General features: G+C 24.4%; 1 protein-coding gene across 1 annotated transcript in view; it reads right to left on the bottom strand.

Annotated features, from left to right (window-relative positions):
- The window catches only part of LOC101238411 (kinase suppressor of Ras 1), a 111639-nt gene that overhangs the window by 58061 nt on the left and 39543 nt on the right, over positions 1 to 14035 (bottom strand). The window contains exons 9-10 of the mRNA XM_065807764.1: positions 5520 to 5592; positions 2642 to 2720 (exon numbers count right to left, since the gene is read on the bottom strand). Of these exons, the coding sequence (XP_065663836.1) occupies positions 2642 to 2720; positions 5520 to 5592 (152 nt within the window). The remainder of the gene's footprint in view (positions 1 to 2641; positions 2721 to 5519; positions 5593 to 14035) is intronic.

The following is a 14035-nucleotide window of genomic DNA, read 5'->3' as shown; positions in this document are numbered from 1 at the left end:
AACAAGCCCACCTTTTCCGCATATGTAGAGCTTATAAGAGACTTATAATTAGGTTTGTTTTTCTGCTAAATGCATTTCATTGATAGCTTGTTGGTTAAGTGCGCTGTCATTAGTGCTCTTTTGGGGGGTTCTTCCAAGACCTCCCCTTAGCATAATAAATTTTTAATCTTGCTTATATATTTATAGCAACAATGAAAAATAATATAGCAAAAAAGATTTCTAAAATTTAAAATAAAATTTTAAAGTTTTCTCATTTTATAGATATATTATATACAATTATTCCATATAATGCCTGCAAACTAAACATATTATTAGCCGAGAACCAAAAGGTCATATATCTATTTTTTTATTTCCGAGAAAATCAAGTTTTAAAATTTTATTTGTAAAGGCTTTCTGCCAGAATTTACAACTAATTTTTCAAATACTTTTAAAAATCGTGTCATTCTTGAGACTAGATTTATTGGATACATACTTCATTGCTTGTTGAATATCTATTTATAATAAACAGAAAAAACACAAAATGTAGACATACAGCCTCTTGGTTCTCAGCTGACGATATGCTAAAGACATTTACACTTACAGACATTTGTACATAACACTATACAAATGGAACTAAGAAGCTCTTAGACCACTAAAACATAGTCATAAAAAAAAGGTTCATTCTTATGATTATGATTAAAAACTAAAGAATAATATTAAATGCTAATCTTTTTTTGTTTTTTGTTTTTGTTTTTTCAGTGACATCACATACGCAAAAAAACTGTGGCTTCAATGATTTATGAAAAAGCCATGTCTATCATTTTTAATGGTCTAAGAAGCAGATGACATAATTTTAGCAACCAGAAATTATCAAGAGAGGGGCAAATCTAAAATTGAAGTTTCAAATTTTCCACTTGGATGAGACAATATGTTTCATGTTTTTTCAATCTTGTCAATTTTTTCAAATATAATAACATACAAAAAATCAAAGCAAAACAGCTTGAGCAAAAAAGACTTGTAATTATTAGTAAAGTTTATTTATATTATATACGATCCTGAATAAAACATTATATAGGTGGATTTTTTACATTTTATAAACAATATGTATAAGCAAATAACATAATTGTTTATATAGGGATGGTTAAGCGCAACAAAGTTTAAAAAAAATTAGTTTATATTAAAAAATGATTCATTTAATGTTTGAAAACACCAATATACTATACTTAAAATTTTTAAGTGCACTGAACTGCAATTACTTTTAATTTTTTTGTTTTAATAGCTTTTGTTAAGAGCTTTTAAATTTTGCGTCTAATTATCTCATTTCAACATATTCATTGTATCATCCATACTGCAGTTGTTTTTCAAAACGCCTTTAAGGTAAAAAAAATCAATTTTGACTTTTTTACAAAATAAGCTAGTTTAGATGTCTACAACATTATTGAATACATATTTTCAAAGAGTTCTAAAAAAATTCATAAAAAATATTAGTTTCAAAAAACTTTTTACAAAGAGTTTCTCCATATAATTTTTTTTTAATTGCATTTTTTTTTTCGAAATACAAAATAAGCATATTAAGGTGTTTTAAAAAACGGCTGCAGCATATGTTTATCATAAAAAAAAATAAATGTAGCAAAAAAAACTTTTAATTGTCAACAGAAACTTGAAGTTTTTTTCTAGCTACAGGCTTTTTTATTTTTTTACTGCCTCCACAGCAGCACCTTCTGGAGCAGAAGGACTGTCTTATTAAGTTTTCTCATTATTAAGTTTCAGACAATCTTTTTTCAGACCATCCACAGCTTATTAGGACCAACTACCTGAGCACATTAACAACATAAGTATCTCAATCATGACACACAAGCAACAAATATTTTCTCCCGGTGTTTTGATGTTTTTAGAATTCTTAGCTTTTTTAAAAATCTTTTCGCTTGTTAAAGTGTATAATATTGTTACATATGTTTGTATATAATCTCTATAAAACTTTAAAAGTATTTTGTATTTTAAAATAATAAGTATTTCTGCCTTCAGAAATGCCAAAATAATAAGTTTTTCTGCCTTCAAAAAAAAAAACTGCCTTTAGCTTTGTTGGAAGTGTATTTGTATATTTAAAATTAAAAAAAAAAAAGTCACCAGTGGTAGAACTTGAATCACAGCTTTTTTGTTCAGAAGCTTTGCGTGCTATCCACACTTGGCCACACTGGCACATTGATAAATGAAAATTTTTAAAACTATATAATATTTTTTTAAATGGAAATAAATGCTATAGATCAAAATTAAGCAGATGTTGCCGCAATGCAGTTTTCAAGTGAAAGTCGAACTGTAAAACTTGATACATGCTTTAATATGTTTAATATTATATAATTTTAAGTTTACATAAGCAAGATATTTGCATACACTTTTGTTCACGTTTTCTTTTAATAAAAGTACTGCAAATCTTTCTTGTTATTACCTCAGTTGCAATAGCTGCTAAGGGTTCTGTGTCAAACACGCTTGAAAGGGCACTACTAACAGCACTATTAAGTTTGGCAACAATAGATAGAGAAGATTTTATTTTATCAATTATCAGTTTATTTTCAAACTTTTAAAGAAAATCAGATTTAACAATATTAGAACTAACACTAAGATTAGAAAAACAATATTTAAATATAGAAACAAAAGAACTTACATCTTTTGATCGTGTAGTATTTGGGCTGAATTTTGATGTGCTGGCTCCATTCATAGTTAAAGTATCAGTAGACGTTTCACTAAAAAAAAAACATCTTCTTGATGGTAAAATATTATTAATTAGCTATTTTATTAAAATAAAAAAAGGTTTACAGAAGCTTAGCAGTACAACTTTTTTGAATTTTTTGTTTTTTATTTGATTTCACTTAAAGCAAATAAACAACAACAAAATGGAGTCACTATGGAGATAAATAAACTTAATTTTTTGCTAAATTAAAACATTAGAAAAGCATTAAACAAAATTAAAACATCCTAAAATTTGAAGCTCATCACCTACAAAACTGTAAAAACCTCTTTAAGGTTTGATAAAGTTTTTGGAAAAAAGACCTTTTCTGGTTATTATGCACAAAAAAAATTAAGTTGGGTAGTAACTCAATTTCTGTTGCAACCAATGACACATTAAGTGACACATTAAGTGATTTTATAACTTTCAAATAAATTTCAAAATAATATTTTGCTTATTATGTTTGTTATGATATTTGATTACTGACTTTAATAATTAATCACTTATAAACAATTAAAATATCTAGTTTTCCTTTAAAGTAGATAGATTGAGTGTAAACACTAAAAAACTATATATCCAGATAATGTGTTGCTTCATTTTGCTTTTAATCCTTACACATTGATAGCTGTTTTTTCATATAACATAGATCATCAAAGTTATATTTTAAAAATCCGAAAAATTGTTAATTTTACTTTTAGCTGAGTTGTTTCAAAAAACTTTTTTTTCAAACTTTTTTATAATTTTTCTGTGAGTGATAAGTAGAAAATCTCAAAAAACAAATATATATAAATACATTACAAAATAATATATATATATAATATATATATATATATATATATATATATATATATATATATATTATATATATATATATATATATATATATATATATATATATATATATATATATATATATATATATATATATATATATATATACATTACAAAAATGTATACCTAAACTTGTATGTATGGAAAATTTTAAAATATCCGGTGAAACTAAAAGTTGAAAAAATATCCAGAATTCCAGATATATTCAGAAAAAGATAATCTGGTATAAAAAGAAATTTATAAAGCATAAATTCTTTATTGTCTCTATTTAATTTATAATTAAAGAATTTTATGTAAGCAACACATCTTGCAGGCAACAATCAGGTAAGGAGGGGCCTGTTACTGATAAGTACCGGGTATATCTAGTCACATGATATGCTTGATTGTAAAACTTGCTTTATCAGGTAAGGGCTATATGAACTTTGCTACAAAACCATTCTCAAGCATAAAACCATAGTTTGGCCTCTTGTTTATACAAAAGCTCTATATGTTAATAAAGAAAATTCTCATCTGATGGATATTTTGACGCTGGATATTTTTGAACTCAATTCATAGATTTTTTGTTTTTGTCTAGTGACCTATTAAAATTTATTATGTTTATTATCTCCTAATATGGAAATCCATAACCTCCATTATCTCCTAATGGAGGTACAGTTCTAAAACTTAGTTTAATGGTTCCTTGGATGTTATGGTTGTAAGGCTTTATCAACTCTGTGGTAGCTATCAGGATGATTACATCAACAGCTGGGAGAGAGAGTTATGGTGTCTATGATCCAAAAGCATGACTTATGGTGTACATTGTTAAGGCTACCTGCTGTTCAGTTGAGCTATATTCTTTTACATCGATTGTTCCTACATGCTCAAAAAATATTTTGAAATTCTCTTCTGTCATTGTGTTTTACTTTTCTACAATTAAATTATTGTTTTATTAACTTGGTGAATTATATAATTGCACATGTATTGTTAACATTGCCATAACAGATGTTAATTAACTTATGTTTACATTTTATCTTTATTAATTTATGTTTTATTTAATTAATGTTTTTTTTATTAAAAATGCTACTATAACATTCAAAGACAATCTTTAGTAATCCAAACTGACATTAGAGTTTTTGTGTATATAAATGCTTGTGGAATAAATACAATAGACTTAAATACCAAACAGTTGTTGTGAATAAAAAAAGTAGAAAACGCAATGATCAGCAATAAATTTCAGTTTTTTAGAATTTGCTTTTTTAACAAACTGCTTTCTTACTCTTTAACCAATTTTAATTTAACCAATTTACATGCTTAGTTTTTTCCCAACACAAAGAGTATTTCTGCCTTCAGAAATGCCAACATAAAAAGTATTTCTGCCTTCAGAAATGCCAAAATAATAAGTTTTTCTGCCTTCAAAAAAAAACTGCCTTTAGCTTTGTTGGAAGTGTATTTATATATTTATTTTACTTAGAAGTATTTTTCAAGTTCATTACATGTTAATGATTCTATCACTAGGTAAATGTTATAAAATTTTTTTGATCATTAGAGCTAATTAACTAAAAAGATAAGAGAGTGATAATTGCATAAAATGTATGGACTTATGATATTCAATTTGTAGAGTTTTCCATATTTAATGTCCTTTTAAGATCTTAAGTCAATTTGACTTTTTTTGTTATATTATAAACAATAATAAGATTTGCTATAAACAGATAAAAAACAATTACGTTTAATCAAAAAGATCAAACACAGTGATAAATTTCTCAGATTGAAAAACACTAATAAAGAGCCAACATAATTCTAAAAGTTTAGATTTTTAAAAAGATTTTTGCATGGTTGACATAACTTAATTGGAAAAGTTTCAATTTCTATTACATTTATTTATTATAATATAATAATTAATACAAATTATTTCTATTAATAATTGTTTATAAACGAAATAAATGTGCAGAAGTTTTTAGAGTTGCTATTAATAAGAAATAAATTTTCATAAATTTTCATAATTTACCTTTTTGTTGAACTTATTGTACTTTTAAGGGTATCATGAAAATTTTCCAAAGGCAATTTACTGAGCGAATGATCTGAAAATTAAATTTGAATGCTAAAATTACATTATTTTTTAAACATAGATTAATAACTAATTTTTTTTATCAAAACCTATTAGACATAATATTAAAGAAGTTAGTTTAAAACATGAGAAGATAGTATCTTTAATATATATCCTGAATAAAACATTTAAATCATATTGACATGCGTCTATAAAATATCAAACTTTTTCTATAGCATATAAATACATGCTTGCATTATATTTGTATATTATATATGTGTATATATATTATGTATATATATATATATATATATATATATATATATATATATATATATATATATATATATATATATATATATATATATATATATATATATATATATATATATATATATATATATATATATATATATATATATAAGGGTGGCCATTAAAATAACTTTTTTTTTAAATGTCTGCCTTCACCCTCTAAATGTGTTCTATATAAAACATTGTGTTCTATATGTGTTCCATATTAAACATCAGATGGGTCTGTATAATTATCAAAAAAATAATTCTTTAAAAGTATATCATGTTGGGTCTCAAAAGAAGTGAAATTATATAGAAAATTTTAAAATAGTCATCTTTTTATAAAAAAATTATTATTTTAGATTTCAATGCCTAGAAAATGACATTTTCAAACTAAAAATTAAAAATATGCATTTTTACAAAAAAATTTTAAAACTTTTTTTTCTTAATGTTTTTTATAAAATGATGACTATTTTAAAATATTTATATAATTTCGCTTTTTGTGAGACCCAACATGGTATACTTTTAAAGAACTAAATTTTTAGATAATTGTAGACCCATCTGATGTTTTAGGGTCTTAAGCTACCTTAAAAAATATTTTTTTTCAAAAATTTTTTAATTCTAGTATTATTTTATTATATAGAACACATTGAGAGGGTGAGAGCAGACATTTAAAAAAAATTTGTTTTAATGGCCACCCTAATATATATATATATAATATATATATATATATATATATATATATATATATATATATATATATATATATATATATATATATATATACATATATATATATATATATAATATATATAATATATATATATATATATATATATATATATATATATATATATATATATATATATATATATATATATATATATATGTACATATATATATATAAACATATATATATATATATATATACATATATATTATTATATACATATATACATATATATATGTAGAGTTCTATGGTCAGCTACGCAACGAGCGCAACATGTTTTTAAAAATTTAACTGACTCATTATATTATAATTTTTAATTTTTTTTTACGTTTACACTCAAATTATCCTTTTTTATTATTATTCACAAAAAAAAAAGGATAAGAAGACAATTTGAGTAAAATAGAAATAAAAAAAGACAGCGGTCAGCTACGCAACGCGCAAAAAAGCTTGTTTTTTTAATTTAAAGTTTGAATTATTTTTTCTCCGAATCTATAATTTATTTTTTTATAAAAACGTTTTTTTCTTCAAAAACAATTATTTCATTGAAGTTATATTTACAAAAATTTTTTAATATAATATTAATTACACGTCAAATAAAAAGTTTTCAAAAAACTATGCGGTCAACTACGCAACAATCAGCCACGCAACATGCGAATTTTTATTATAATTCAAATTAAAACCCAAAACAAATCTAAAACTATATTTATAGCTTGTATTTAGAAACAATTAAATTTATTTATAAAGTTTATAAAGATAATTTTACATTAAAAGAAACCTGGACCCCGGGGTGGAAAAGGGGGAGGGGGCTTTAGAAGCTTCAGTACTCTCACTTTTTTAAATAATGGGGCTAGGGGGTAGGTAATACAATTTCCTTTTAAATGTACTCTTGATATTTTTATCTGTTCACAACCTTATTATATAAACGTTTTTAACTCAAAGATGTATATAAATACATTCATTTTACTTGCATTTACTTTGGAACTTTGATCTTCAGAGCTTTAAAAGCATCAAGTATTTGGACAATAATTGAACAACTAAAATAATTTAAAAAGCAACAACTAGAAGTTTTTTAAACGTGTAAGCTGTTATTGTTGATCGAAATGTATTAGGGATAAACTGAATAAACCTTCCGAGCTTAGTTGCGCAAAAAAAGTCACCCCAAGAAAACTTGAAAAGTATTGAAAAAAATAAGTAAGACTTTCAATAGAATAACAATAACAGGTAAAAAAAAAACGTTTTAAGAAATCATGCAGTCAGCTACACAACAATCAGCTACGCAAAACAAATCTAATATTTATTTATGGCTTTTATTAAGAAATTTTTACAGCTTTTTAAGGTGATTTTTAAATTACTTGATCACTGCTAAATGTCTAGACGCTTCTATCGCTTTGATATTATGCAATATTTGGCGAAAGCTGCTCACCTACAATGTTACCGTCTAAAACCTGAAAGTAATGACATTTATGCAATTCTTTAATTTTTTTTGTTTTCTTAAAAAAGGTGCTCAAACCAAGAGAGTTGTTTATCTCTAGCTTTTCTTTATCAGTCAGTAATATAACGGTAATTTTTAAATTGTTTGTTGCGGCTGCCAAATCGCTAGCACTAGAAATTATATATTTTTCAGTTAAAACATTTTTTCTGGCAACACGTTTTACAGTGGCTCCAATTCCATCCACAACTCCTTTTCCATGCATTGCAGCAAAAAAATGCCAGTGCATTTTAATTGTATGCTTTTTTTCTAAAATTTTCATTGATGCCAAAATATATTTATTTTTAAATTGTGATGTTGCGTTGTCACTGAAAATATGAACTTCTGTAATATCGTCTGATAGAAGCTCGATAATTTTATTTATGTTTGGAACAACAGATAATTTTGTATGATCGCTTGAATCACAAACTAGCGCAAAAGATTTAATTTGACGATGCCAAACTGCACATGTAAATATAGAAATGTGATTTTGACCGAAATGAGCTGCTTGCGTTTCGTTTTGGTAAATACAAGTATAATTTTCTGCCCAGTCAACTTGAATAACAGCCTTATTTGAGTCTTTTTGAATTGCTGATTCTATATTAAATTTAAATACGGACGATTGACTGCTCTTGACATTACAATGAATAATAAACTTTGCACGCATTTCTTTAATATGTGATAATAAAACTGCAATTGTTCCTTCTTTTTTAACCTTTTCTATTTTGATATACGATTTTGCTTGAGGTTTCTGCCACTGATTCCATGAAACATCTAACTCAAATTGTTTGAACTGAAGTAATAATTTATCAAACATATTACAAACAGTACATTCTTTGCAAACGGCATTGAAGCATTGTTTTGTTGGTTTTTCACAAATAAAGTTTAGAATTATAGAGTTTCCCGTTTTAATTGTAGTGAATATATCTGAACCCCGCGAAAGTGATTCAAGAGCATAACGCATATTTTCATGTAACATGCAAACGCACACGTTATGAGGAATTGATGATACACATCGAACGTAAATTGGTCTCAACTGACAAAATTTTGACAGGCTTAATTTAATATCTGCATTGTTTAGCTTAAACTCTTCGAAAGCTTCTTTTAGCGTATATAACATGTGTCGAATTTGAACACGCACCTTTTTTTCTCCTATCACTACAGAAGTATAATCTGCTGTTCTTGGGGATATTCGACTTATTTCATCATCGCAATAAAAATTTTGTATAACCACTAAGTCTTTTTCTCGGAGACTGTTTGTTGATTTAGGAATTGAGTAAGTTAATGGTTGAGTTTCATTGAGTAAACAACACAACAGTTCCTTTTTCTGAACAAGACTTTTGGGAAGAGAGCGATTCAATTTTTTTATATACTTTCCTTTAACTTGCACATTTGCAAATGATGAGTGATTTGATTCGAGAGATAAAGATGCGTCTTTTTGCCGCAGTCGAAATTTTCTCATTCTTTCTAAACTTTTTAATCTTTCAGCTGCAATTTTTCGAAAATCTTTTTTCAATCTTTGTCTTCGAAGTCTAGCATTTTCTTTAGCTTTGAATTTCTTTTCTTCATGATTTCTACTCATGTAATTCTTTTGATTCATTGCTTTTCTATTTTTTATCTTTATAGCTGTAATAAAAAAAGTAAACATTCAAATAAATGTAAAAATTACTTAAAAACTCTATAAAAACACAATGCTCACCTTTTTTATTTTCATTGGATGCGCAAGCAACTGGTTCCTGCAGTGATTCCATATCTTTATATTGACTATAAAGTCTTTTGGAGTTTTAAATAATTTCTAATTGACTATAAATGTTTTGAAGTTCAAAATAGTTTGGGCAAAACTATTTGTTGCATTTAAAAAAATTGACAAAATTTGCGACATTTAAATGTTTAGTTTTGACAGTCAGCTACGCAACAGGAAGTTGAGTGGTTTTTTTTTAACTATTTGATGCCAATTTTTTTTAATTATTGCAAAACCTTAATATGGCTAATTAGTTGACGTAAATAATCGACAAGGATTTTAAAAAAAAATTTAAATTGATGAAAAAAGACAACTTTTCCTTCCCAGCGGTCAGCTACGCATCATGATTGTGTAAGAAACTATTTTGCTTATATCGCATGAAATAACTAAAAATTAAATGTTAGTGCTTTAACATATTAAACCAGCTTTGCAGCCAACCAATTTAAAACTAATTGGAAAAATTTTGGATCACTACAAGATTTTAAAAAAATAATGAAAGTTAAACACTTTTTCTTAAATGAAATTATACTTTTTCCGTTTACTTTAAAATCTATAAATAGCTTGTTCAATTTTTTTTTTTTTTCTTTAATTATTTTTTTTTAACATTTAAGACTATATACTTATAGTAATGGAAAAAAAAATTCATTATTTTTATTTTTTAAAACGAGATTTGTTTTAATAATCGCGTGGAACTCTACATATGTATATATATTATTATATACATATATACATATATATATATATTTATATACATATATACATATATATATATATATTATTATATACATAAATATATATATATATATATATATATATATATATATATATATATATATATATATATATATATATATATATATATATATATATATATATATATATATATATATATAGGCCTCAGCAGCAGTAAATAAGTGCATAAGTGGAGAAAAGCTCTCCTTAAATAAATATAGCGAGCCCTGCGAGCTGCTTTTCTAAACAGCTTTTTACGAATGCTTTCGGTTTTTGTGCAAGCTATCTGTTTGTTCATTTAAAAAATAGCTTTTTTACTCGTTACAAGCATATGTTTGTAACGCTAATGTTACAAGAATATATACATAACAAGCATGGTTTATCTTGCCATGAATAATTTTTTTAGACAAGCGAATAATTTTTTTAGACACTAAGTTATTGTGTAATAGTTTTTATATCATTACATAATATAAAAACTATTACACAATAACTTAGTGCGTAATAATTTCATATTACACATATGAGTTTGAGCAAAATAGAAATTAAAATCATTTCACAGTGTAGTTTGAACAAGAATTTTTAATTTTATTAATAGAAAGAAAACAAAAGTGGTATATGTTTATGAAAAAAAATTATTTTGCGAGAGTCATAAATTGCTTCTCTAAATTTTTTTAGAGGAGCGTTGGAGAGTGAGAGCTAAAGCTCTCACTTCCCACTGAGGCCTATATGCGTGCGTGTGTGCGTGTGTGTATATATATATATAAATATATATATATATATATATATATATATATATATATATATATATATATATATATACATATATATATATATATATATATATACATATATATATATATATACATACACACACAGCGTGGAAAAAAGAAATAGAAGGCAAGCAGACTATTTGAGCGGCTAACACATAAAATCTTAATAATAGACTAAACATTATAAATACAATAACTTGATGCTTGAAATTTAAGGAATTCTTATTCCTTTTAAAATAATTGTTTTAAATAAAATCAATAAATTCTTTAAATGGAAGCATGCAAATAACTTCATATATCCTGATGTTTATAGTAAATTAACTATTAAAAATGCTAATAACAAAATAACTTTCATGCGCATACATTTTTATTCAATTAAAAAAGAATTTTGGTAACATCCAAGTAATTGAATTTAATTAATGCTGAACTTTTTTTAAATATCAAAACAACTTTTATAAAATATTAAAAAAATTTAAACTCAATTCTTGATACTTAATAAAAAAAGAAATAAATTTATAAAATGCTGCTATAGCAACTACTTATGTTACATAACATTATAATTACATTAGGGGTCATCCATAAATTACATCATGCTCTAGTGGGGTTAGTGGTTTTGTGACGAATTGTACAGGACTTGTTACTTAAGAGTTAAGATGTTGTGACGAGGGGGGTCAAAATGAAGGGGTCAAAAATGGTCAAAACAAAAAAGTTTTTAAAGAAAAAACTAAAACTAAGTAACTAACTACAGTTAAAAGAAAAAATATTCTTAATTAAATACAGCAGTTATTGTATACTATTATATTATTATATTGAGTAAATATATCTAATTTTAATAATAATAAAAAAAAATCATTAAAGTTAAAAAAATATTTCTTAAAATAGTTACAAAATTAAAGCGTTTATCATTTATAAAAAAAGGATTTTCACTACCAGTAAAATATACGTTATCTATATAAATAGAGAAAAAAAATTAATAGATCTAGTTTAGGTCATGAATTAAAGTAGCTTATCATAAATAATAAAACTTTTTAAAGTGCTTTTCAAAATTTAAATAATTTTATGAAATTGTAGTACATGCATTTTCAAAATTATATCCTGATTGTTTGTAAAGTCTTGTTTTTCGAAACTTTGATTTTTTTTCAACCGGTCAACCATGATCAGCAAGAATTCATTTCGGTAGGTCAAAATAGCAATTTTTGTCATTTCAGGCAGTCATTGATATATATATATATATATATATATATATATATATATACACACACATATATATATCAGGGGCTATTCTAAACTGTTTTCGATAGCATCAACGGTATTTGGGTGCCGCCCAAATTAAAATTTGAGGACCGTTTTTTTTAAAATGTTTTTTACGAAGAATATTGTATTTTCTCGCAAAAAAAAATGCAGATTTTCTACTAAATATCTCCGGGATGATGGGCCACCCAAATTTTTTTCTTAGAATAGTCTCTGTATATATATGTGTGTGTGTGTGTGTATATATATATATATATATATTTTTCCTTTGTGATATTTCTGTTTTTGTACAGATTGTCCTCAGACATAATATATAATGATAAAAAACTGTTACAAATATTACATAAAAACAGCAAAGAAATCATTAAAAGGAAGCCATGATAAATGATTACATATCAACATAAATTAGCATAAAAATATCCACAATTAGTTAAAGGAATTTAAAAACATTTAAAATTATGGCAATAATAATAATTGCAAATTTTATATTTATGTTGTTATGTAATCATCATGGCTTCTTTTCAATATTTTCTTTGACCTTTTTGTAATATTTGCAACAGCTTTTTGTAATGATATTTTATATCTGATGACAATTTGTGCAATAGCAGGTCAAAATATTGCTAAAAAAAAATTTAGTATGTGGCTGTTGTTTAAGCTTTATACTTTAAATATATATATATATATATATATATATATATATATATATATATATATATATATATATATATATATATATATATATATATATATATATATATTCATGTACATTTAAAAAGTCAAAAAAAAGTTTTTTTTTGGTAAAGATAATGGGAATGGTTGGTCCAAACCATTTGAAATCATTATATATCTTTTTTATAGATTGTTTTACTCTTATAATCAAAATACATTTTTTTTAGTTTTAAATTAAAAAAATATTATAAAGCTTCAACAAATTTTATTTAAAACATAAAATATCAATTTTTAAATGCTGAATATTTCTAAAATGAAAATCATATTTAATTTATTAAAACTGTATTTAATTTATTAAAACTGTATTTAATTTATTAAAACCGTATTTAATTTATTAAAACTGTATTTAATCTATTAAAACTGTATTTAATTTAATAAAACAAAAACAAAAACAAAATATATACTGAAGCCACCGACAGATGACTATTTCACTAGGATTAAAGTTCCTGCTAAATAAACATTTTGTACTAAAATTACTACATCACTATACTTACACTTAGCTTATACTTATTGAAAACAAGTTATTAAGGAGAAATTTAATAATCTTTATTCTTATTTTTTTTCAAGCATAATATGGTAATTATACTTAATACATTTAATTATTATTTCAAGAGAATTTAACTATTATTTCAATGTACTCAAGTGTAAGTTGAAAAAATAAATCAGTAATAAAATAAGATACCTATATAGCTATTTTCTATCTTTTGAGATCTTAAAAATTACCTGCAACAGTAAAAGTTAGATTATAAGTACAAATATCTAGTA

The sequence above is a fragment of the Hydra vulgaris genome, chromosome 10 (assembly GCF_038396675.1).
Source record: "Hydra vulgaris chromosome 10, alternate assembly HydraT2T_AEP".
Taxonomy (NCBI): Eukaryota; Metazoa; Cnidaria; class Hydrozoa; order Anthoathecata; family Hydridae; genus Hydra; species Hydra vulgaris.
This window is presented reverse-complemented; position numbering and strand designations above follow the sequence as displayed.